The sequence below is a fragment of the Pseudonaja textilis genome, chromosome 5 (assembly GCF_049901715.1).
Source record: "Pseudonaja textilis isolate UNSWEBS1 chromosome 5, rPseTex1.2, whole genome shotgun sequence".
NCBI lineage: Eukaryota > Metazoa > Chordata > Lepidosauria > Squamata > Elapidae > Pseudonaja > Pseudonaja textilis.
The window spans coordinates 32,953,411-32,979,160 of record NC_141994.1 but is presented as its reverse complement, the minus strand read 5'-3'; the positions used below and the strand labels follow the sequence as shown (position 1 = coordinate 32,979,160).

The 25,750-nt window shown below is 35.8% G+C and overlaps 1 protein-coding gene across 1 annotated transcript in view; it reads right to left on the bottom strand.

Moving 5' to 3' along the window:
• Window positions 1-21,668, bottom strand: part of TBC1D15 (TBC1 domain family member 15) — a 33,302-nt gene extending 11,634 nt beyond the window's left edge. Inside the window, exons 1-10 of the mRNA XM_087935605.1 lie at window positions 21,620-21,668; window positions 16,849-16,962; window positions 16,606-16,680; window positions 11,044-11,182; window positions 8,312-8,522; window positions 4,999-5,092; window positions 3,465-3,662; window positions 3,229-3,357; window positions 2,173-2,276; window positions 894-988 (exon numbers count right to left, since the gene is read on the bottom strand). Coding sequence (XP_087791731.1) covers window positions 894-988; window positions 2,173-2,276; window positions 3,229-3,357; window positions 3,465-3,662; window positions 4,999-5,092; window positions 8,312-8,522; window positions 11,044-11,182; window positions 16,606-16,680; window positions 16,849-16,962; window positions 21,620-21,643 — 1,183 coding nt within the window. The 5' untranslated portion in view covers window positions 21,644-21,668. The remainder of the gene's footprint in view (window positions 1-893; window positions 989-2,172; window positions 2,277-3,228; window positions 3,358-3,464; window positions 3,663-4,998; window positions 5,093-8,311; window positions 8,523-11,043; window positions 11,183-16,605; window positions 16,681-16,848; window positions 16,963-21,619) is intronic.
• Window positions 21,669-25,750: the final 4,082 nt, after the last annotated feature.

Below are 25,750 nucleotides of genomic sequence, written 5' to 3'. Positions count from 1 at the left end.
GTTTCTAGCCTATCACTTAACCACTATACCAAAGTGACTCTTGTTCTGATGTCAGATGATACCGGTGGGAAACTTTATCATATCATGAAGCTTAATTATTGCTATACTGAGCATTTAGATGCTTTTCTGCCATTGAATATGCCATATAATTCACACCATCACAATCTGATTTTCATTGGAACCTACTGCAAAAAATGTATTGTCTTTATGCCAATGCTTGTATAATGTTGGTTGTACTTGAAATAAGATTTCAGAGGGTTGGCATAGTCCAGGTCCTATCACTCAAGCAGTGTCGTCTTGCAGGACCCAGGAGACGTGCCTTCTTTGTCTCAGTGCCTGTCTTTTGGAAGACAATTCCCTCTGAGATCCCGCTTGCCTTTTCTAAAAGGCTTTAAAGACCTGACTCTTCCCCTAGACACTGGACCAGGAGGTTTTGTGAATTTCAATTGCTTGAATGTATACATTTTTGTGCAATATATTCATAACTTTTGGATTATTATTGTTATTTTTCATTATTTGTTAGCAAACGGGCACCTGTATAGATTAATTAAATAAACAAGCAAATAGAAGACCCTCTTATGGAGCTTTTAAAATAATGTCTGCATTTTCTAAAATTCATATGATATTGCTTTATATTCCAGACCAAAACCTCCACCAGTTTAATTTAGCATACTGAAATAACCATGATAAAAATGCATGAATGGACTGAGACCATTACATTTTTACTTTATATTGTGCGTCTCCTTAGGAAGTTACCTGTTTACATGTGAAGATAAAAAGGAAGGGAAAAGAATCAAACAACTCAGAAGATCTGAAATAATCTTTTTAAAATATACAATATATTTTCACTTTAGTATCTGTATTGTATAGAATTTTATATTTCTAAAACTTACCAATAAGACTTCTGTAATCCCTCAGTCTAGAGTTTCTTTTTTCTTGTTCTTCACTGACAGATTTCCACTGAAGCTTCATCCTGAAATACTCATCTCTGAAGAATTTACAAAAATCAGAAATCATGATAAAAATATTGTGTAATTTGAAATATGAAGCATTAAAAAGAAACATAGCTAGTTCACATTTTTTATTTGTAAGTAACTACCGTATTTTTCAGAATATGACACCCTTTTTTCATCCCCAAGAGTGAGTGGAAATGTCTGTGCATCTTAAACAGCAAATGTTGCCAAAGCCTCGCCCACCCACCAGCCCCCACCCGCCGGCCTCTGCCCCCCAGCAATTTGCCTCCTTGCAGCAAACAGCAAACCACCTGTTTCAGTTTCAGCACAGCATGATTAGCATAAGCAGCTGATTGTCAGCCTTCCAAAGATCAGCTGTTTCAGGCTGCAGGGATTGCCATTGGGACACACAGAGGATGAAAACGGGATGCGGAGGCAAAAAAAGGGGCGCGCAGAGGCCTTGGCAATCCCTGTAGCCTGAAACAGCTGACCTTTGTTTGGGAGGCTGACAATCAGCTGCTTGGGCTAATCAGGCTGTGATGAAGCTGACTAGGCTGTTTGCTGTTTGCTGCAAGGAGACAAATTGCTGGGAGGGTTTTTTTGACAGATTTTTTTTCTTGTTTTCTTCCCCAAAAGCTAGGTGCGTTTTATACTTCGGAGCGTCTTATATTCTGAAAAATATGGTAGTTGGTAGTTATTACTTTGTGTGGAAATAACATTTATACTTTTATGACTTTTGCTTAGTCTTTAAATTATATAACTGTGTAAGAACCCAAAATATAACTTCACAATCTAGGGTGATAATATTAAATACTGTCCTCCAAACACATGACTGATATCCCTATTCTAAACCCTGGTTGCACATATTTAGTGAAGGAATGGGCAATGGGTCCACTTCTCTTTTGGGAGGGCTAAGAGATATCATAAAAAAATACAACAAAACTTTGGCAGGAAACCACAAACAATAAACACATGCATTATTGCCAAGATAACTGGCAAAATCAAATCAGTGTGAAAATCTTAAGATTTAACATACTCAAATAGAAATAACTTCACATGCCTCCCAAATCTCAGTGCAACCACTCACAATGTCATTAGCCACTAATGTAAGCCATTTTCCCAATCCCAGAGAAAGGTGTGACATCCAGCTACCACAATTTTGCTGCTTTCTGTTTAAACGTGTCACTACCATGTCACTGTTTTAATATATCATGCTTACGTTTTCCTTTTCTGCATACTTGTCCTCTCATCCCTGGTACTATTCCATGAATAGTAACCCAACAAGAATTTCCACACTTCCTTCCTCAAAGCATGGCAAAGCCCCTTGAACCAAAAAAAAAGGGGGGGATAAAGGTAAAACTGGACCTTTGTAACCAGGAACAAAGAAACCAAGTCATTCTAGAAGGTAGCACTACCATCCTTAATTACTACTTACAATTTCTCTGGGTTCTTTGCTCAAAGTCCTTTGTTTCATTTCTTGTAAGACAGTCAAGGTGAATCTCATAGTCTCATAAATAGGCTAAGTTTCTATTTTTTTAATAATATTACTCATTCTGATAAATGTATGGCCCATTTCACACAATAGATTGAAGACCTGATTGCACTTGTCACTTTTGAGCAAACTGACTTCAGATGTAGATTTTGCATGGATAAATATAATGAAATATAGGACTCATTTATACAAAGTACATTAAATTAAGAACATAATTGTATAAATGTTTTATATATATATATATATATATATTTGAATAATTGCATTAGATAAGCAACATGCTGGTTCACGAGGTTAGAAAGAATGTTGGGCTGATGATCAGCAGGCTCACATTCAAGACTCCTTGCTGCCGCGGGGTGGGATTAGCTCTCTTCACACTATCTAGCTCCTACTGACCCAGCAGTTTGTAAATGGGAAATTGCGAGTACATAAAAGGGGCAATTTAATAAGGATATGAAAGGAGCCCCGAACTGGTCATCTCCCAGGCAACAATAATGTCACCATCAAATCCTTTCATCACAGAAGCACTTTGGTGCTTCTGACACAAAGGTAATAGTATTGCATTAGACAACTATATGTAGAATTGAAATTATTGACTGTTAAAATGACATGTTACTACTTTTTATTTTCCTTTGTTATATTTACTTTCTTTAAAAGCACTTTATGTGTTTTACTTTTCTTTGACAATGCACGCATTTCATCTTTGCAGGTTTTTTCTGGGTTTTTTTGTCACTTTTAAAAACAATAAAAAGTTAATAAAAAAGAGATAACTTAAGATATTACCCCTCTGAATATCATTTGTTTCATAGCATCTATATTCAATATTCTTCCTTCAGAATCCATATTCTTAGTCCACTCTTCAATTGATACTGGTTGCTTTCTATGAGCTTCAGGTCGTTTTCCTAAATCAATCTAAGACATGCATTAAAAATATGTTACATTATTGCCAAGACATTAATTTTAAAATCAACAGATGAATTTCCTGTTACCATCTAAATTTCCAAGAACTTAAAACTCACTCGTGTAATGACTTCAAATCCTGGTTCTTCCTGTTGATTTATTTTTAGTCCTGGAATAGCATCACTAATAAAATCTGCCATTTCTGATGGAGGCCGCTGCTGATTTACTGAGTCACTTCCCCGTAAGCTATCAAAAATATAGTTTGTCACTTTGGAAAATCCTCCCATTGTTGTTGTGTAAGGATCCTTTCTCAATTTCTAAGAAAAACAAAGACAACATTTATTTGGATCGATGCATGAACATATACGAAGAATCAGGGAGGTATTATGAGGAAAACAAGACTCATCACAATAATATTAAAATAGAATTGTATGTATCTTTTTAATGAAACAGAATTAAGAAGTATAGTTTGAATACTTCATCTAGAATTTGCAACACTGTGTATCATGGGCGATGCAGGTTACATCAGCAATGATGCCACTTGCCTATTAGCTATATAGCCAGTTTCAATATCTTACTGTTGACACAAAAAAACCTAGAACAATCTGGATGTAAATTACCTAACAGATCAACTTCTCCATTACAGGTCTACACAATCCATAAAATACAGAAAGCATTCCTTTTTATATAGGGTTCCACCCTGAAGAACCATACATACGAATGCTGGCTATCTCTGTGGTGATAGCCTCTCTTTAGAGTGTTCCCCCTTCTCTTTCCCATCCCAATTCCCAGATTAGGAAAGGACAGCACTCATTTCCAAGGTGAGTGTTGAGTAAGTATATCACAAATTTACTAAATGGAATTAGAAACAGACAACCTGCCACATTATGGGAAGGGTTATGGGAGGTTTTCCCTTGACTTCTTTAATGGTGCTTGTCAATATCAGGTAGAGATACAATGGTAGAGAGATACTGGGTATTACTTAGTCTACCTAGAAGATCTTCTATATCAGGCATCAGATAGCTGTTTAATTAGTATATAAAGGCACTTGTTGCATAAGCTGTGGTACCAACACAACAAGGGAATATAATTCAATTTGAGATGGTTCAATTACTCCCAGTTTAAACATTTTATCCACTTCCTCTTTCCATCTCTCTTGCTGCTGATGCAGCATACTTTGCATAACATTTACCCATGGCTCTGCTCAGTTGACTTAGGTTTCACCTTCAGTCTCAGAAATTTCCAGTGAAGAATCTGAAACCATTTGGTCTTCAGCAGATGTCTTTGCCTTGTCAGCACTGGGTATATGCTCTACAGATATATTTCCATCTTCAGGAGAATAGCAACTGTATAAAAAAGATCTAAGCTCTTTTCTCCTTGCTCTGGCTACTGCTTGGCTTCCTTGCTTTATTCCCCAAGCTTATTCATATATGCCAGTCATCTCATTCTTTCCAGATTTCAGGGGGTCTTTTGTCTATGACTTCATGGATATTAGTCTTCTTATAAAACTTAATAAAGTTGCAAGCTTTCTCTTACTGCAAGATTTTGGCCACTTCTACCTCACCCACCCCACTCCTGTTTATTTCAAGAAACAGCTATTTTAATATCTTAAATCTTACATTTAATTTTTAACCATAAATACACTATACTAACCTGTATTAAGCCACATGTTGGTTCATCAAGAAGATTTTCAAAGGACTGTGAAATACTCTGATAGTTCACAAGAACCCTTTTATCCTGTTCAGACCTGAGACGGGGAGAAAAAGCACATTTTTCTACATTTCCATCTATAATTCTGTTTCCTACTTTGGGATAAGCTAAGAATAACTATAAAACTTGCATTTGAAAAAACAACAGCTACATATTATAAATTGATCATATACTTTAAGTAGCTATGCATGTGTTTTCTACACACACATTACATATTGGCGATGAAGTTGAAAGTACTTGTTACTTTTAGATTTAAATTCACTACTGCCACTTTCTGAAACAAAACACTACTATTTTTAATATCCCAGGGGGGTTGGGGGAATGGGATGACTATCATCTATTCTGTTATTAAAGCCTAGGACTTTTAATAAATGTTATCACTCTTCAATACTAACATGAGTGGATGCATCTGTGACAGAGGATATGAAATTCAACAGAAGATTGTATCTTGGCTTCTGAAAATGGGATATTAATAAACAAAAACTGTGATTTGCTAATATGGCACAGGAAACAAAAGTTGTACTGAGTCATGTTTAGCTAACCTACCAAAATGAAAAATTGTTAGGATTAGCATTTTAATTAAATGAAGGTTTACCATAAATGAGAATTATTTAACTTGCTCAGAGCAGTTATTTACATTAATGCTACTATGGATATATGGGCTGCTCCAACATTATTAACTTAACACATACACAATATTTATTTTTTTTCTCATTGATTTAAAAATTTAATTTGGAACCAATGATTAATAAAGTCATTGAATTGGTCAATTAGAGTAATGCATCATATTCAAAGCTCTATAGGGATAAAGTAAAGAAAAAACAATATTATCTAGCTTTCTTGGTTTTTCTTTTAAAACAAATCACTCTCATCATGAGTGCAGGAGACAAATATTCAATTATGGATGGTCAGTGGGTAATGTTAAGCTTTGGACGAGTCAGATATGTATTCAAAGCTCACTCCATCCAACAATCAACTCTCCACTACTCTTATTGCTGCATTCTAATGTCATGCTTTAGAAAACTTCACACTGAAGATTTCTCAGGGGCAAAAGAAACTAGCCACCTATTGTCTAATACTCATCTACAACAAAATCACTTTTATTTTCAAGTTCAATTTTTTCCCATGAGGAGTTCAATAGACATGAAGCTAGATATATGTAAACATTCCATCTTTGCAAACAGACTATTCCAAGGAACTCTGGAATGTCTTGTCATTTACCTGAATAATAACAATTAATTAGTGTAAAGCCATGATGGGGAACCTATGGAACGATTCCCGGAAGTGGCACGCAGAGCTATCTCTCCAGACACGCCAGCCATTGCTTGTTGCTCTTCTAGGTTCCACCAGGTGGTCTTCGTGCATGCAGGAGCATCAAAAACTGGAAGAAAAGCTCCAGGATGCGCATGCTGGTCTTCACATGGGCATGCATGCCAGAAAACAGAAGCTCAGCTTCCAGGCGCACACATGTGCGCCGGGGATCTGCTCTTCCAGTTCCCGGCACTACCCGTAGTGCGCGTGTGCTCCCGTTTCGGTACTTGGTGCCGAAAAGTTTCAGCAACACTGGTCTAGAGGCTTTCTACAATTAAATCCTTTAGAATATGAAGTTGTTCATATTATAGCACACATATAAATTAAAAAAATAAAAAGTTTGCCTTGGAGCAAGGAAATAACCAAGGTGGAGAGTTTCTTCAGAGACACACAGAAGACTGCTTAAAAGTGTATTTTAATGTATTATTATCTTTGCAAATTGCATTTTAGATAATTTGGTAATTTGGGCATATCCTGGGGCTAAAGAAGCCATTTGTAATTGCGTGCTTGTGAGGTAAGAATTAAGTTTGGGACTGATATTTATGAAACAATGGTGTATCTATTTTTTATGAAGGTAATGACTTATTCAAAATTGTGAAAAAGCATAATTGGGTAAACAATTTAAGAACCAGCTCTATATTACTGATCTTCAAAAGAATTACCAAAAGTTTCATTATATCATTATGCATTAAAAGTTACTTCTTGTTTTTACTCTGCTTCTACAATGTACATCAGAGGTGTCAAATTTGATTTTATTAAGGGCCACATCGGGATTGTGTTTGACCTCAGAGGACTAGACTGTATCAGAGGCACCTGTAGTGGCCCGAGTGCTCTGCCAGAGAAAATGAGCTTTGTTTTCGTTGGCAGAGTTACCATGGGCCAGTCTTCACTGTTTCCAGGGTGGCCCCGTGGGTCAGATTTAAGCATCCTGTGGACCGTATCTGGCCCGTGGGCCTTGAGTTTGACACTTCTGATCTACAAAGAACCACTTTGAATTTTCAATATTTCTGCATCAATATGATCTAGACTATTATCTGTTCTCCATACAAACCTTAAAATTCAATAGATTTATTCATTAAACAAGTCGCAAACATTTGTCTGTAGGAAAAAAGATGTACCTTTGGATTATTTCACTCAATAAATCAATGAACAAGTACAAAGTTTTTGACTTACTCAATAATATATATATAAACTAGCAAAAAATTAAAATAATAAAATTGAAGTGAAGCAAATAAATACAATAATATACTAACAACTATGAGGATAAATCACAAATAACAACATTCACTCCTCTATTAACAACTGTAATACAACTGCAACCTGTATAAATGTATAATGTATAAAATAAAAATTACACTTCCTACAATTTATTAAGATGTACCAGACCAAAAATAACATTTAAAACAAAGATAACTATAACCAATTATACCTTGCTTTCATCACAGCAACACAAAATTTAGCTATTCCACATGTATTGAATGTTTTAAATCCTGAGTGAGGAGGTTAATATGAAATTTATCTAGTCTCCTAGGGAATTTACCTATTGAGGATACAATGTCGATTGACTTACTGTCTCTGTAAAATTCACAGAATACACGTGAAATAGTTTCAATTTCCTCAACACCACATGGGAAAATACTCTCAGCTACAGGGATTTTACCATATCTGCCTTGAAGAAGTGCAGATGGAGGAATGTTAAATCCAGCTTTAAAGAACGCAATTTTCAGCTCAGTGAAAGTTAGAATATAGAATAATTTGCTGGTTCTCATGCAACTGACTTGTTTAATATCTACTTTTAGAACTTGTGTGGACAACAGATAACATTTTAGAACATATTTATGTTCTATATTATGCAAAAATATTGAGAATTCAAAGGAATTCACAAACATTTAAATACCATTGTTAAGTACATCTTTTGTTTTTTTTTAATCCTAAGAATACTTACTCACAAAGCACCACATATTTTCTAAGCGCTTGGATGAATAAACTACTATCACCATGATGAAAATGAAGAGCTGGAAGGACAACATCATCCTTTAAGCAGAATACCAAATAGGACCATCCCATTCCTTCTTTGTTTTGTTTAATCGACTTTAAATCTGCTAAACTGAAAAGGAAGGACCACTTGTTCTCGCCAATAGTACGAACCGCAACATCTGAAAGGATAAAAAAAGATAGAGCATTTTCACAACAGCAATATTTGATCATAGTTATGATTTCCTTGCAACTGGAAAAATTTCTTCTAAAATAAACACTTGGTGTGCTTCAATACTTTCTGGCTAAATGTGAGTAATATAAAAAAAGCAAATGGTTGTCCCATTTTCACAGTTTTTAATTTTTAATTATCATTTATTATTTTATCATATCACTTTAATATGAACAAGGAATCGATATTTGTTCATTTACTCACAAATGAATTTAGCATCCATGTATTGAGAAGGAAGAAGAAAGCAAATCACTTTGCTACCAAAGTTCTCTTTCTGTCAAAGATGAATCAACATGCAATCTGGACCTTCTGATGTTTGTGATAAGGTATTACCAAAGAAAAGCTAAAGCTATCAAGAAAAGTTTCAAGTAACACACTAATTTTAATTCATGAAAAATGCTACGAAATGCTCACAGGTACCACTTAGAGCACCCCACCAACTCAAAACTGAATTGAGTATCATTTCTTCAACTTCAATTTTACCTCTCTCAGAAACACTGTACATCTAATTAGAACAGATTGAATATTATGTCATTACTGAATACTGTTTTTAAAATCCTTTTTTGATTACTTGATAGCAAAGAGGCGAAAAGCAATATGCTCAAATCATGAAATCTGATGAAACACATTTAAAATGTCTTAATAAAATAGAGGCGATTCTATAAAATATTTTATAGAGTTGCCTTGGCAAGATGGGCAGCACATATGTTTGATAAATAATTAACATTAGCATTTGTTACTGGTTCTTTGTTATTCAAAAAGATAAATAAAACATATAATTACTGTATAATTAGTGAACTGTCTTTTTACCAATGACCAATAATCAGCATAAATTCTTAATAATGCAACATGTGAATTAGAAATGTTTCTAAAGATTTAGAGAGAAGCACCCTAGAACTAAGGAGAAATTTCTTAACGTGACAACCATCAGTCAGTGGAATGGTTTGCTTTCAGAAGTTGTGGCTACTCCATCCCTGGATGCTTTCAAGAAGAGTCCTTTGTCTGAAATGATATAAGATCTCCCACTTGAGCAGGGGGTGGACTAGATGACCTCCAAGCTCATTTCCAATTCTGTTTATCTATTAATCCTGAGGAGGAGTCAATGTATGAAACCAGATGATCCAAATATGAACTCATTCCAGACAACTTTATTTTTGGTGTTGGCAGCTTTTCCTCCTCTTCCTCCTCATCACTCTTCATTCTCTGATCCAAATCTTCCTACTTAATTCACTTTACCTCATGACCTGATATCCAGGATCACTCTCAATCTCCTAATCAACTAATAATGCATAGCTGCTTGCTTCCCAAGCTTTTTAATGTTTTGTGGAAACCAAACCTTCAGACTCCAGGTCTTCTGCTGATGAAATTTTGAATGCTGTTTACTGCCCAAGTTGCATCAAAATGGGAGACTGCAACTGCAATCCATTATTTTAGAGATTTTGTATTGAGTTGCCATTTTTATTTATTTCTTTGTAAAATTCTTCCTCAACAGCAATCGATACTTCCCCCCAAAATCACTTTCTACAGACTCTTTTGGTTAGGAAAATGATGCTTTGGCCCACTGATGGATGTTATAATGATGCTCTGGCTGATTGAATACTACTTTTGGTGGGGGGGAGAAATACCCTTACATTTTCCTTCTCTTATACACGGTGTTTTCTTAAATGGGTGAGTTATTTCTATTTTAATGATTTAAGGTAATTCCTTATTATAACGTATGTTAACAGTCTACAGCCCACTAGGGATGAGACATAAACAAATTGTAAAAATAAACAAATAATACACAGACATATTTGTCCATCTAGATTTGTAACATCCTTTAGTTCCAAACAAAGTCAGGAGTAGAATTTCATTCATTATATCTAAAGTCCACCCATCTAGAGCCACTAAATAAGATTTCATTATGTAACAACTTCTTGTAATAAATAAAAACTATCATTAGGATCCTGTTTTCTGCTGTTAAGATTATACATAAGACACATATTTTAAGTCCCGAGGTGATATCTTACAACATACTCATTTTGTTTCAAATTATTTGAATGATCTACAAAAATCTAATGGAAGCAGCTTCAACAATTTTCAGTAATAACAAAAAAAATACTAATGGATAAGTAACAGGCTTCTCTGCAAATAAAAATGCTTTCACAGATACAGATGCCTTGTACTTTCATTTATTAAATTAAATTTATATGCCACCCATCTCATTATCTACACTGACTCTTTTGCTATAGATGGAATATTTTCAGTGAATTCATTAAATATTATTTTTCTACATACATACCTGAATTCAGAATCTTAGAATCCCCTTTCTTACAAAAGACAGATGATCAGCATTATTAGCTGAAAGAAACTTCACAAGAACTGCAGCAAGCAAGTACCAGAAGTAAAAAGCTCTATACCCAGAAACATATCTCATAAGGTTCAACCAATAAAGTCAATTTTGTATTTTAATAACGGTGTTATTTAAGTACCTCCATTTGAATGTGGCTTCTTTTTAAAAGAGACAGTGTTGACCATATCCCATTCTGCTTCATAACTGTTTGTATGTTCTGGCCCTCTAAACGTCTTCTCCTTAGGAGTCTGCACCCATTCTACAACTGAACTGGAATCCTAAATAAAACATCAAAACAACATCAGCATTTTTCTTGTAAACTACTTATAAAATCATTTTTTCTGTCCATAACTATAGAGCAAATTTGTTCAAGGAACATCACTTTTGTCATATGCAAATTTAAGATAAAAAATCCAAGAAGCCAAGCTGTAAAACAATTTTCATTGAAGAAAGTTAGCAATCAAAAAATAATAAAACTTCATTTTATAGTTCAGCTCAGGGAAAGGAAAAAAAATAGAATTTTTGCCTCAGAAGAAAAATAGTCTTGCTCAGATATAGCATTACTCAACCTTTGCTTGTTTAAGGCATTAGTCCCAACATTCCATCTTTATGCTTCTGCAACTTCCTTTCTCAAATGACTATAGAACTATCAGTGGGGTAATTTGCTTTCCATCCCCCACAAACAACACAAACAAACAAAAAGTTCATATATCTACAGCTGAATAAAAAACAAATGTGAACTATGTAAACTGCAAACTGTGACAGATTTTCCTTAAAACTTTAATGCAAGCTGTCATGGTATAGTTAAAGAAATCAAATACCCTTGATTTTCTAATCTTATGGTCTGGGAATTTTTTAATGATTACTACTTACACAAATGTGTAATATTATTCAAGGCTCTGCATTAGTCCAAAAAGTCATTTCACAGACTTGAGCTATCTCTCCGAAGCAAATAAAATAAAATAAATCAAATAAAAAATCTTGAAATGCTGGATGTCAACCAAGATATTTGTCTTCTATACCAGTAGCCGAGGAGAACATGAGAGATTTATTGCTCTCATGACCAGGCCCAGAATCTATGAAGTTTATAATATACTCAAAGGGTATACAGGAACCAATTACTAGCTGAAGGAGACACAATTCATGTTTGAACATACTGTAATCATTTTGTAGGCTTATTCAGCAAATAATCATGATGGCTAATCATGAAATGATGGCAAAATTACATAGAAGAACTAGACAAGAATGAACTTAACGTCTCTGATAACCACGATGGGGTGGTCACTGACCTCAAGCCACACATCCTAGAATGTGAAGTGAAACGGGCCTTAGGAAATCTGAGCAACAACAAAGCTAGTGGAGGTGACTAGTGCAAAGCTAGTACAGCTGAGCTATTCAAAATCTTAAAAGACAATGCAGTAAAAGTGCTATACTCAATTTGCCAGCAAATTTGGAAAACTCAACAGTGGCCACAGGATTGGAAAAGGTCAATTTACATTCCAATGCTAAAAAAAGGCAGTGCCAAAGAATGTTCAAACTATCGCACTTTTGCACTCATTTCACATGCTAGTAAAGTTATACTTAAAATCCTACTAGCTAGACTCCAGCAGTATGTGGATCAAGAACTACCAGAAGTACAGACAGGATTTTGAAGAGGCAGAGGAACTAGAGGTCAAATTGCCAACATACACTGGATCATGGGGAAAGCTAGGGAGTTCCAGAAAAACATCTACTTCTGCTTCATTGACTATGCTAAAGCCTTTGATTGTGTGGATCACAACAAATTGTGGCAAGTTCTTAAAGAGATGGGAGTACCAGACCATCTTATCTGTCTCTTGAGAAATCTATATGCAGGTCAAAAAGCAACAGTGAAAACTGGACACGGAACCACTGATTGGTTTAAAATTGGGAAAGGAGTCTAGCAAGGCTGCATACTGTCGCCTGCCTATTTAACTTATATGCAGAGCACATCATGAGAAAGGCAGGGCTAGATGAATCAAAAGTTGGAATTAAGGTTGCCGGAAGAAATATTAATAACCTCAGATATGCAGATGATACCGCTCTAAATGGCAGAAAGTGAAGAGGAACTAAAGAGCTTCCTGATGTGAATGCAAAAGGAGGATGCAAAAGTTAGCTTGAAACTCAACATTAAGAAAACTAAGATCATGGCATCCGGCCCTCTCAATTCCTGGCAAATAGACGGGGAAGAAATGGAGGTAGTGACAGATTTTATTTTCCTGGGTTCCAAGATCACTGCAGATGGGGACTGCAGCCAAGGAATTAAAAGACGCTTGCTCCTGGGGAGGAAAGCTATGGCAAATCTAGACAGCATACTAAAAAGCAGAGACAACACCCTGCCAACAAAAGTGCATATAGTCAAGGCTATGGTTTTCCCAATTGCAATGTATGGCTGTGAAAGTTGGACCATAAGAAAAGCTGAGTGCCAAAGAATTGAGGCCTTTGAACTATGGTGCTGAAGAAGACTCCTGCGAGTCCCTTGGACTGCAAAGGTGATCAAATGGGTCAGTCCTAGAGGAGATCAACCCTGACTGCTCTTTAGAAGGCCAGATCCTGAAGATGAAACTCAAATACTTTGGCCACCTGATGAGAAGGAAGGACTCACTGGAGAAGAGCCTAATGCTGGGAACGATTGAGGGCAAAAGAAGAAGGGGACGACAGAGAATGAGGTGGCTGGATGGAGTCACCAAAGCAGTAGGCATGAGCTTAAATGGACTCCAGAGGATGGCAGAAGACAGGAAGACCTGGAGAAATGTTGTCCATGGGGCCATGATGGGTCGGACATGACTTCGCAACTAGCAGCAATCATGAAATATAATTTTGTAAAAACTTAGTGAACTGTAAGATGAATACTCAGACTAATAAAATACAAACAATTCATATTCATGCAAAAGTCTATGACAACGCAATAGCATTAGGGTCAACTAAAACACTGATGTACCAAAGAACAGGAGAACACTAAAGTATGTTAGATAAAAATACCAACAATTGAGCATATGAATTTCCATGACCAAGAATGGAACAATGGGCAGCTGATCATTCCCCAAACCGTCTTCTAAAATTGTAACAGTACTCCATCAGCAGATTAATCAAAAGCAGCTTGTCAGAGTCCAACATATTTAGATTACAAAATAGAAAACAAAGAGAAGTTCTGTTCTGTAAGCTGAGACTTCCTCTGGTGTGAAAGGCAAATAATATTCTTGCCTTACATATACAGTATGATTCTGAAGTGCACATTGGGCAGAGAGGGTAAACTGAAACTCTGCTCAGGTAGGAGACAGATAAAAAAAATCAGGTTTTTTTTTCCTATGAAGGAAGTTAAGCTATGGATACAATAAAGGACACTGTTTATGCTAGCAAGTGTTATCAGTAGAAAAGGTAGGTTTGGAGCCTGCTCAAAAAAGCAGAATATGCACTAGATACAGGTCAACCCATACTAAGGTCAACCTATGTTTTTATCAAATTCTACATTTCTGCTGTCAAGGAGTTCTATGTAGCATTTCAGAGGTGCATCAACTATAAACCTGTGGACTTTATAATTCTCCCTGTTATCTTTTGGCAAGGAGCCCAGTGATCACTGTCAGTAAAATATATCTTGTTGCATCTATCTTGATTTGATTTAGTGAAATTGGTACTATTAAGTAATTACATCAAATTCATTATGGTATTTTTGATACCCTGTGACAGAACTGCAGTGTTAGGCTGTTGTCCTAAAGACATTTAGCTGAATATAAAACCCATTGAAGCTTAATTCTCAATAGAAGAACACAGGATCACACTATAAATAACACTTGTTTAGGGATGCTATTGGCATCAACAATTCAGTCATTAAGTGAAGCAGTCGCCAAGTAAAACTGTCTGTACTTACAATCTTACTTCATTTCCCTTTGCTTTACAGACCTATAATGGTCTAAATGCAAGCATTGGTTGCAAAATTCATTATCATTGTAATTGAAGACAAAGAGAAATTCTGTACGTAAACTGTGATATGTATGTGAAGTTATACGGATCTGTATAAAATATAAAACATTCTACAGTTTGCTGTTTTATTTGCTGCTTTTTATGTTATTTCTTGTTATATTTTAAACATTAGAAAATCAAGGAATTACAAGATGTTTGGAAATTGCCAGAGTATTAAATGAAATAACCTGATTATAATTAAAATCATGTTGACCAACAATTTGTATCTCCAATTAGATATGCTGGAATAGAAAAATATATTAAAGGGACGGCTGTATTCAAACTTTGACTCAATAAATATACATAGCAATTGTGCTAAGTATTATTGCTTTCTGTGGTGATTACGCCCACCAGAGATAAGGAAATTATTTTTTTAAGTTCTTCTCCTCCCAAGATATTCTATTATTGGATGGTGAAAATAACCTTTTAGGTTTGGAAAGACAATCTGCCATCTTCAAGCTCATGAGTGAGAAACTATTCCTTCACTCAATTTTTGCAGTCTCCACAATCTCCGTTAATTCAAAAGTCACAAGAATGTTTCTTATCACATTGCCTACTATAAAGATAAAGCAATTAAAAAAGAAAATCACAGAAAAACTGTCACACGGATATATGGCATCTGCATCAACACTGCCTCACAAATTCTGATCCTCTGTTTTCTAAAAAGATTAAGAATCAAAATATTATCCATCCTCATAAAGTACCAGAGGGATGACCTATGAGAAGGAGACTATTAGAAAACATGAGCTAAATCTGGGAAAACAAGGAAGTGTTGTGGGCCAACAGAGGCCAGTAGAGCTGGCCGCAGACTTGGACAGTGAGGAGGTTGGGGAGGAACATTGGCCAGTCCTGGAGTGTGGGGAAGGCTTTGACAAGTGCTCTGTATTGCAGGCATAGATGGGGCCAAGGTCGTCTGACAGTTATCAGCTGCCTTCAGAGTTGGAGATCAGTGGGGCAGAAGAACAACTGGAGCCTGTTCCCAGTGTGCACATGCACAGAGCTGCCAGGAGAAGGGAACAGTTAAGGAACAATGGTCGACTTGGAGGTAAAGGCTCAGGTGGATGGTGAATGGCCCCTTCCATAGGGAATAAAGAGGAGCGAAAGGGGAGTGGTGTTTGCAGGAGACAATTAGTTCAATTCATTAGGGTGAAGATCTGTTCCTGACTTCTTGCCAAGTAATTGCTGCTACAGCGTGGCATTAGGAAGATATTGGCCTTGCAACTCTCCAGGCTTGATAATGATCTCTAGTTGTGAAATCTCATGAAAGATTGTTTGCTGGGACTTTGCTGGAGAGGAATTCCCTTTAACTTAAATAAAAGGGGTTTTATTGGAACAAGGAGTCTGCTTCATGATCTTGGGAAGCCTAGGTCAGAACAGAAAGTGCGAGAAAGAAAATTAAAGCTTCCCCACCTTGAGTCTCTTTGATAAAACATGAAGGGAATATGTTGGACTCTGAAGATTCTGCTATAATAACCTGCATCAGTATAGTAGAGTTCTAGTATTTATGATATTTGTTTGTTTCCTGATCTGGCTTACCTTGATATTTTAGAAAAGGAATCCCAAAATTCTGACTTTTAGAAATATTCATCAGGGCTTCTGGTAGTTGCAATATAGAGTATTTGAGAGGCAATCTGATTGTTTCAACCTTCATTTTATTTTTATTTCAGTTTTCTAAGGTAAACTTCTAAAGTGTTACAAAAATTGCTACAAATAATTAGCATACCTTTTTAGCATATAGAATATTGGAAGAGTCTAATGAATCATCCAGAGGTCTCCAATCTATTATTACCTCAGTACCCTAAAACACAAATGATGCAATTATTCAAAAAGTAATTCAGTAATGTCATATGTTTCTATTTACAAAATAATATTGATTTATTCTATTCTATTCCATCTTTTATAAATGGTGAAAGGTAAATTCACAGGCAACATATTATACTGTTATATTCAAAAGAGAAAATCCTACATTTTGATGTGTAATCTTTTCAATGACTCGCAATAACCCAGATTGTAAAGCATCATGATCTTCATCATTTTCACTTGAATAATGAATGAAAACTCCTTCTTGTTCATATACAATCTAAAAGATAAAAAATAAAAATAATAAATGAAGCAGAGTTATTTCGTTTTTTGGCAATCTGTTTTGAACCTGCTCTGGGGACAAAACCAATTACTGTAATGTAATTTGGGCCTTTCAGAGAAAATGACACGCTTATATTGCATACTCACTAGGTCAGTCAAGTAATAAATTGGGCAGTGTTTCTATTAGAATAGAATATTGCATGTCTGGGGATATAATGATATGGATGGAAAAATAAACAAGAGTAGTTCTGCAATACAAGCTATATTAAAATCAAGAGCTCAGAAACAGTTTATCCCATTTTTACTGATTCCTAAAGCATGTTAGTCACAAGGCAAGGAACTATTAAAATAAAAAGCTATCAATTTAAAGCTTTTAAATAAAGATATCAGAAGTGAAAAAGGCAAGCTAGTTAAAACAGAATACTACACAGAAGCTCAAATAGAAAAATAATTAAAAGTTCTGATAAAATAATGCTTCATATGGAAACAAGCAACTCTAAAAAAAGACCACTCCCATCAACCACTCCCCAAACTTCAAAGGACATGGACCCTTGGAATAGGTTTTCAAGGACAGGAACAAATGGGGAAAGACATGCCTTTAAATATTTTAGGATACATTCTATGTTAATCAATCTATTTCATTAAATTCACTTTAAACTAATTTGGATTTGCTTATATTTTAGAAAATTAATCTGAAAGTGTTAGATATTCTTGTCTAAGCCTTTAATCGTGGCACTGGCAACACATGAACATTTTCAGGTTCACATGTAATGGTCATATGCACATATGCTTCTGCTCAAAATAAACCATTGCTTCAGAAACCAAGCAAAAGTGAATGTTAAACTTTCCTATACCACACCAGCCAATTCACTGTTTCGCATTTATAATATTATAAAATGAAAGAACACATATCATTTCAGGATAACATAACTCCCTACCAATTCTGTCATGATAATCCTGTAACTTCAACAATGAATACAAGAGAAAGCATTTTTCCCCATCTCCAAACCAAGTACTATATTTCTTCTTTCAAGGATGGGAGGATCTTAGGTTTGCTTAGGCTCATGGATCCATTTCATTTTTTAAAAAAATTATAACCCACAAATTAACTAACCCAATGGTCCTCAACCTGTGATCTGTGGGCCCCTGGGGATCTGCAATGTCATCACAGGGGGTCCATGAAGGCTTGAAGAAATGTTATGATTTTAATCTTGAGCAAAGTCTTGAGGCGTCCACGGACACAAAGGCTATTTAAAGGTATCTGTGATGAAGAAAAGGTTGAGAACCAGTGAACTAACCTAATACAAAAAGCAAAAATGCCAAGATTGCAAACTATATTACTCCTGAAATTAATTCATCTTGCACAATCTGATTTTATAAAAGGGTGACAAGCTTCAGGCAATATCTGTTAATTGATATTTTAGAGCTAGAAAATACAGGCAGAAAAATCTGAATCAATGCAATGACTTCATGATATACAGAAGTTCTCTTTATTGTACAGATTTAATTTCTGGAATGACTGTTTGATAAAAATGAATTCCTCTGTTTAGTATTTAGAGTAACTACCAGTAGTAGCTTAATTTTTTTTCCAGATACAGTTATTAGAATTATATAGAATTATTTCTTCACACATTAAGATAGGAATTTTCAAAGTGAATAATTAACAATTACATATAAATATAAATAAATAATAACTTAATGAATACATTAAGTGAACTTCATTTTCATTCCTAAACGAAACTTATCAATATACTATCATATCAGAAGTTACCAGCCAGCATAACCCTAGTAAATTTGAGATGATCTCCAAAAGAAAATTTGGTGGGAAAGGAGGAAAAAAACATAAAAATTCTGTAATGTAAGTTTGTAACCTCCCACGTTATTAACATATGGTGGCCAGCTCCAGCTAAAACCAGTCTTCAAGACATTCTTCTTTCCACCTCAGTAACCATGATCGGTAATTACAGCACAGAAACTGCACTCTAAAGGGCAAATTCAGGACACGAACAGATGTCAACCTGGATATTATGTATAGATTGAGTGAGCACTGCCTTTCCCTCAAACTGAAATAGATAGAGAGGAAAGCTTCTGTGAAAATCAAGCAGAAGATGTTTTGTCCAAGGATAAAACATGCTGGAATCCTAGCTCTGATTACTGTTTGACAACTTCAGCATGAAGTTGTGTGGAATGTATCAAGGATGTATTTATTAATTTGCCTTTGGATTCAACAGCTTGTTTTATTATGTAATCAAATGATATTTTGTGGGTAAAGTGGGCTGGAATAAAACATATTTTTACCATTTGCAAGTATTTAGGGTATTTCCTGTAATGATCAAGGTTTGATGATTTTGGAATTTGCAGATGGAAATTTAATCTCTGTTCACTTGAAAAAAATGATATTTTGGAATAATTTTAACTTGAAAATCACTGCAAAATCTTTTAAAACAAATATTTAGATTGAAAAAGCTCTTAATATTTTGAGCCAACTAATAATCATTCCTTAAAACATTAAAAGTAAAAGTTCCCTCGCACATACATGCTAGTCATTTCTGGCTCTAGGGGGTGGTGCTCACCTCTGTTACAAAGCCGAAGAGCCAGCGCTGTCCAAAGACGTCTCCATGGTCATGTGGCTGGCATGACTAAATGCCAAAGGCACACGGAATACTGTTACCTTCCCACCAAAGTGGATCCTATTTTTCTACTTGCATTTTTACATGCTTTTGAACTACTAGGTTGGCAGAACCTGAGACAAGGAACAATGCTAGGGATTTGAGCCGTCAAACTACCAACCATTCTGATTGACAAGCTCAGCGTCTTAGCCACCGAGTCCCTCCCTTAAAACATTACATGTACTCTAAGAAGAATTTTCCTAAAATTACTGAAACGTACTACATTCAGTTTAAACCTATTTTGATTTCTCAGTTTGGATGTGATACATAAGCAGCTTAAGAAAATGGTGCATTCCTTGTACTGAAAAGTATTTTGGAAGACACCAAGTTTATTTGTATAGATTTATGAAAAGTATTAAGATAAATTTTATAGTTTGCAGTAACTTTGTGAAGGGTTGCAAGACCATAAATCAATTGTCTTGAATTTAAATAAACTTTCTTATAATCTTACATGAGTTTCATTAAACTATTTTTATGTTTGCTAAACATCCCAGTGAACATTTAGGGACTGTGCATAAAACTTTTTATGCTAGTAATGTAATACTGATACATGCCCTATAATTGTCCTGTTATAGTTTAATAATTATGCAATGGCTAATATGAATTTAGATCTAAAATCTATTCACTCTCAATCTATCTCTAATGAGAAAATTTATTGATTTATTATGCAGTCAAGATTTAATGTGTTGTTTAAAACTCAGTTGCTTTTACATCCTTCTTGTAACATTTTTAGGAATGTGTTTCGTTTTGTTTGTATTTCTTTTCTTTATACTGTAGTTATACCATTGAACAATAAAAATAAATTTTCTGAATTCAGATATTTGTTTATTGAATCAGAATTTATTGAATTTATTTATTGAATTTATATTGCTGCCTAATCGCCCATGGTGACTTAAGGCGACTTACAGAATATAAAACCTCATTTAAAACAAAACTAGTAAAAAGAATCAAATAAATTAATATAATAAAATCATTGAAAGCTATAATTCAGCAACACAAACACGGATTCCTAGTTACTGGAAATATTCTACACTGAGCAGTATTACTAGGAGAAGAATAAAATATCTGAGAAACATAAACAGTTGTGCTCCCACTGAAAATGATCTAAATGTAAAGGTGGATGAGTACCAACACTGTACATCACTTATATCAACCAAACCATATAAATATGGCAATGCTGTGGTGAAAAAATATCCCCTTTTAGAAACCATTTCTATTTTAATTCATTAAATCCCAAGCACCTCAGTAGTCTCCATCTCCCATCTATTTATCGGATGTCTTAGTTACAGCCTCCAAACAATAATTACGTTGATATCGATTTTTTAATATCAGAAACAAAAAACTATCCCTGATTTGTGTTGGGAAGTTTTGTAATTCCCCTCCCCCTGCATTTTAACCATATCACACAGCTCCTTTGAAAGAATCGGTCAAAAAGCTGCAAGCCTAACAGGTCAGAATGCAGTAAAAAGGATGGGCTAGCTTCCACCCTGACAATTCATTCAGAGACGTACTTATAAACAGGCAAGTTCCACAAAACCGTAAAACGAAAGCCTTCTAGTGACGCAGTGAGGTATGTTCTCTTCCCCAAACCTCCTTTGCCCTTCCCTTTTCAACAGTACCAAGGAAGGCATCCCGTTCCTTTTACCCGCGACTTGATCACAGATGCGGGAAATCTTTCACGTGTCATACACCTGTCCCCATCCCGGCAGGTCAAGAGGCGGTCCTCTTCAAACTAAGGCAAAACGCCTCAGCCTCGGGCCTCCGTTGACACATCCAGCCCCGCCCGAGATCTCCAGGCTGTTGCCCCGACGTATCTGGAAGACACCCCTCGAAGCAAGACCGGTTCAGCCAGCGGCCTGACATTCTCCCGGCTCAGTCCGGGATTGCCGTCCCAACCATTACGGAGCTCCCATAATGAACTTTGCTCTGCTCTCAAGGCAACATTACAGTCACCGCGACTCAAAAGATTTTGTTCCTGTCCCTTACCTTTCCCCCTGCCGGAGCTGCCATCTTGGCTACTAATGTTTATGATGACGTTGCTTCACGTGTTCCCAGCAGCTTCACAACAACCCCCATCCAACCGAATCTCACCGGTCTCGGCAGCTCAACGCATGCGCAGGGAGGAGGGGGAGGAGGAGAATTAGGAGTTTGCGCAGTACGGAGATTGTTTTTGGATTGTTGCTACTGCTGTTCGTTGTAAATTTGGGCGCTCTGTGAGCGTCGTTTCCGTGTACTCCGTCTGCTTATGTATTGGAGTAGAATGATGAGCAGGACTTTTCGGGGAATCATAATATATGCTAATGTTTCTCAACCTTAGCCACTTTAACGATAATATATATCAGTGTTTCTCAACCTTAAGACACTTTCATTATGGTGCTGGCTGGGGAATTCTGGGATTTGAAGTCCACATCTCTTAAAGTGACTACTGTTGAAAGACATTGATATAACTATAGACAGTAGCTGCATTATATCTTCTAGGTGTGTTTTTTGTACAGGTCTCAGGAATACTAGCATGACATTTCTAAAACAATAAGTTAAAGTTGATAGAAATATTGTTTTTCAAGAGAGCTATATCATAAACATCCCTTCCTCTATATTTTTTCAGTCAGCAAATCACTTTGATTTCTCCACCTTTACATTGGTTAGTTACTTGTTTCCAAAGTTGTCCACTATTAAATGCACAAACAGAATGGGACAAACTTATCTTCATTGTGTAAACATCCACTCAGAGTAGGGTTCCACAGCTACATTCAAGGAAAGACCAAACATGATCCTATGTTTACATGTGTATTCTTGTTAAATCCTTTAATCTTACTTTTCCTTTGTATATTTTAGTGGGGCTTTTTGCATAATAGTTTGTTTTAATATCACAAAATATAGGTATCAGTCTTTTTCACAGTTTCAAAATCCTAAGCAAACGAATCATGATGAGTTATATCCAGCTTGTTCTCCAGAAGCTGATCTTAGAGATTCTTGATAAAAGCTTGAATAAATTGCATGCAATGGTGGCAGAAAAATAGGCAACTTTACCACCAGCATAAAATTGGTAAAAGGGTGCCTGATGTTAAAGCGTACAATTGTGTGGGAGAAAAAGATACTGGTTTCAGTGAAAGATCACATTTATTATATATGCATTTATAGCTCTTAACACAATAGGAAAATATGATTTAAAAATAACAGATCTGGGCACATCTGCCTTATTTAGAATATAGCAGTTGAAAAATATTCGAAAGAAACACAAGCATAGCAGCCTGTAAGAGTCTGAAGTCATGATTATAATGCATGTGTCACCTCTTCCCCATCTCTGACAATGTAATAGAAAGGGAAGAGTTGCCATGTATGTTAACAATATCAATTCTTGTTCAGAATTCCAAATGAAAGAATTTGCAATATTGTACAGAGCATGTAATTTGAAATGTTTTGAGGAATAAATAGAAATTATAATTGTCAGTCTATTGTCGCCTTTCATCCAAGAAATGTAAGTCATACCTTTTAAAGCCAAACTGCAGATGCAGTGTTTAAAATTTGTGAACCTTTTTGAATTTTCAATATTTTTGCATAAGTATGATCTAAAATGATATCTGTTCTCTACATGTCTTGAACTTAGATAAGGAAAATTCAATTAAATAAGTCAAAGAGATAATACTTGTCCATTTATTTATTGAAGATGATCCCAACCCACTTGTTTGTGTGTGGCAAAAATATGGCATTTGCCTTCAGTAACTGATATGTCCCGCTTGGACAGCAATAAATGCAACTAAACATTTCCAATAACTGTTGATTCCTCCTTACAAAACAGCTTCAATTCAGCGAGGTTAGTGGGCTTCTTTGCATTAACTGCCCACTTCAGATGCTTCCATATTTCTGTTGGATTAAGGTTAGGACTTTTGACCTGACCATTCCAAAAAATTACATTTCTCCTGCTTTAAAATTCATGGTCATATGATTTGTGTGTTTTGGGGGTCATTGTTTTGCCACATGACCCGCATTTTCTTGAGCTTCAGTTCATGGACTGATATCCTGACATTCCTATAAAATTTGCTGGTACAAATTCAGCCAGTGGTGGGATTCAAAAAATTTTACTACAAGTTATGTGGGTGTGGCTTGGTGGATGTGGCAGGGGAAGGATAGTGCAAAATCTCCATTCCCACCATACTCCAGGGGAAGGTTACTGCAAAATCCCAGTCCCTTCCCACCCCACTAACCTGCTTTCCAGCTCCTGTGCGGGGCAACAAAAAAAGACCCAGCCGATCAGCTGGGACTCAGGAGACAGAGAATAGATGGGGGCGGGACCAGTCAGAGGTAGTATTTGCCAGTTCTCTGAACTACTCAAAATTTCCACTACCAGTTTTCTGGAACTGGTCAGAATCTGCTGAATACCACCTCTAAATTCAGAATACACTGTTCCATAAATGATAGCAAGTCATCCTGGTCCAGGGGCAGCCAAACTGGTCCAAACCATGATACAACCACCAAAGCTTTTCATTCAATTGAGAGAATCTATTTTGGTGTGATCCATCTATAGAATATTCTTCCAATAGTCTTGGTTTATCCATGTGGTCTTTTACAAGCTGAAAACGAGCAGCTTGATGATGAGCAGTAGTTTTTTTGTTTATTTCTTGAAGAGTATTGGCCTTGTCCTTTGAAACCTGCCATGCACATCACTGTCTATGGAGATTCTCAATCATCCAGGTCATGGTTGTCTCAAAGGTGTTTTTTTTTTCAAGAGGCAACTGGACTTTCTGGTTTTTCTTTGAAGACGTTCCACTTCTCATCCAGGAGCCAAATAAGCTTTTCAAAGAAAAACTAGAAAGTCCAGTTGCCTCTTGAAAAAGCAACTTTGACAATGCACATATTTTCAGTATTCTGATGTCATTCTCATGACACCAATGCATAAGCAGCCTTTAGTTTCTTAGACATTACCCTGAGCAGTTTTTTTCTGTGTTTTTGGAGACCTCCCAGAGTATTACATGTCTTGCTCTTGGTGTGATCTTGTTAAGCCGGAGGACGATAGCAGCACTAAGTTGTCTTCAAATATTTGTCCACAGTCTGCCTATGGGCAGAGTGGCGGTGGTCTCTTAACTAACCTCCTCCATAATTTACATGGAGAATTAAATTTCTAAAAGCAATTCTTAATGTTCTCTGCTTCTTAGAAATATTCTTTTAATAAATTGAACTTACTTCAAAAATATTCCATAATATAAATAAAGTATCTTGGAATTCTTTGGTTTTATATAGCAGGACATAGTGAAAATCATCTACTCCTTAGCAGTTCTTAAAAGTAGATAAATACAACCTCAGATGAACAACAATGTATGACATATTATACCATATCATAATTTATTTTACAAAAAGAAAACCAAACTGGAGAAGCATGTATGAAAAACTGAGTGCAACTTTACAGCTTCCATAAATGTGAAGAAATTGAATTAGATTTCTTCATAAATACAAAGAAATTAGTAGCCAGATGTTGCTAATCAAGTGTACTTGATCAACTGATCATCAACAAGCATGACTTCCTCTATGGAAGCCTAAGTTTTCTGGTCTCCAAGGATTGTGGTGTGTATTAATAAAATGTCAAAAAAGAAAGACATCAGCAATGATCTTAGAAAAGCAATTGTTGCTGCCTATCAATCTTGGAAGGGTTATAAGGCCATTTCCAAATAATTTAAAGTCCATGATTCTACAGTGAGGAAGGTTACTCACAAGTGGAAAACATCCAAGAGTTACCAATCTTCCCATGAGTGGACATCCCAGCAAATTCTGCAATGCTCAGAGAAATTGGAAAAAAGACAAGAGTTACAGCTTACTCTACAGGCTTAAGTTAGGATGTTAAATGTTGAAGTTCATGATAGTACAATTAGAAAAATGCTAAAGTATGATTTGTTTGAGAGGGTTGCCAGGAGAAAGCTTCCTCTCTAAAAAGAATGACAGCAGGGCTTAGGTTTACAAGCTTGTGAACAAATCACAAGACATCTGGAACACTGACCTTTGAACAGATGAGACCAATGCAGAGATGTTTGGCCATAATGTACAATGCCATGCTTGGTGAAAACCAAACAAAGTATATCAGCACAAACATACCTACTGTCAAGCAAAAGTGGAGGATGGATGATT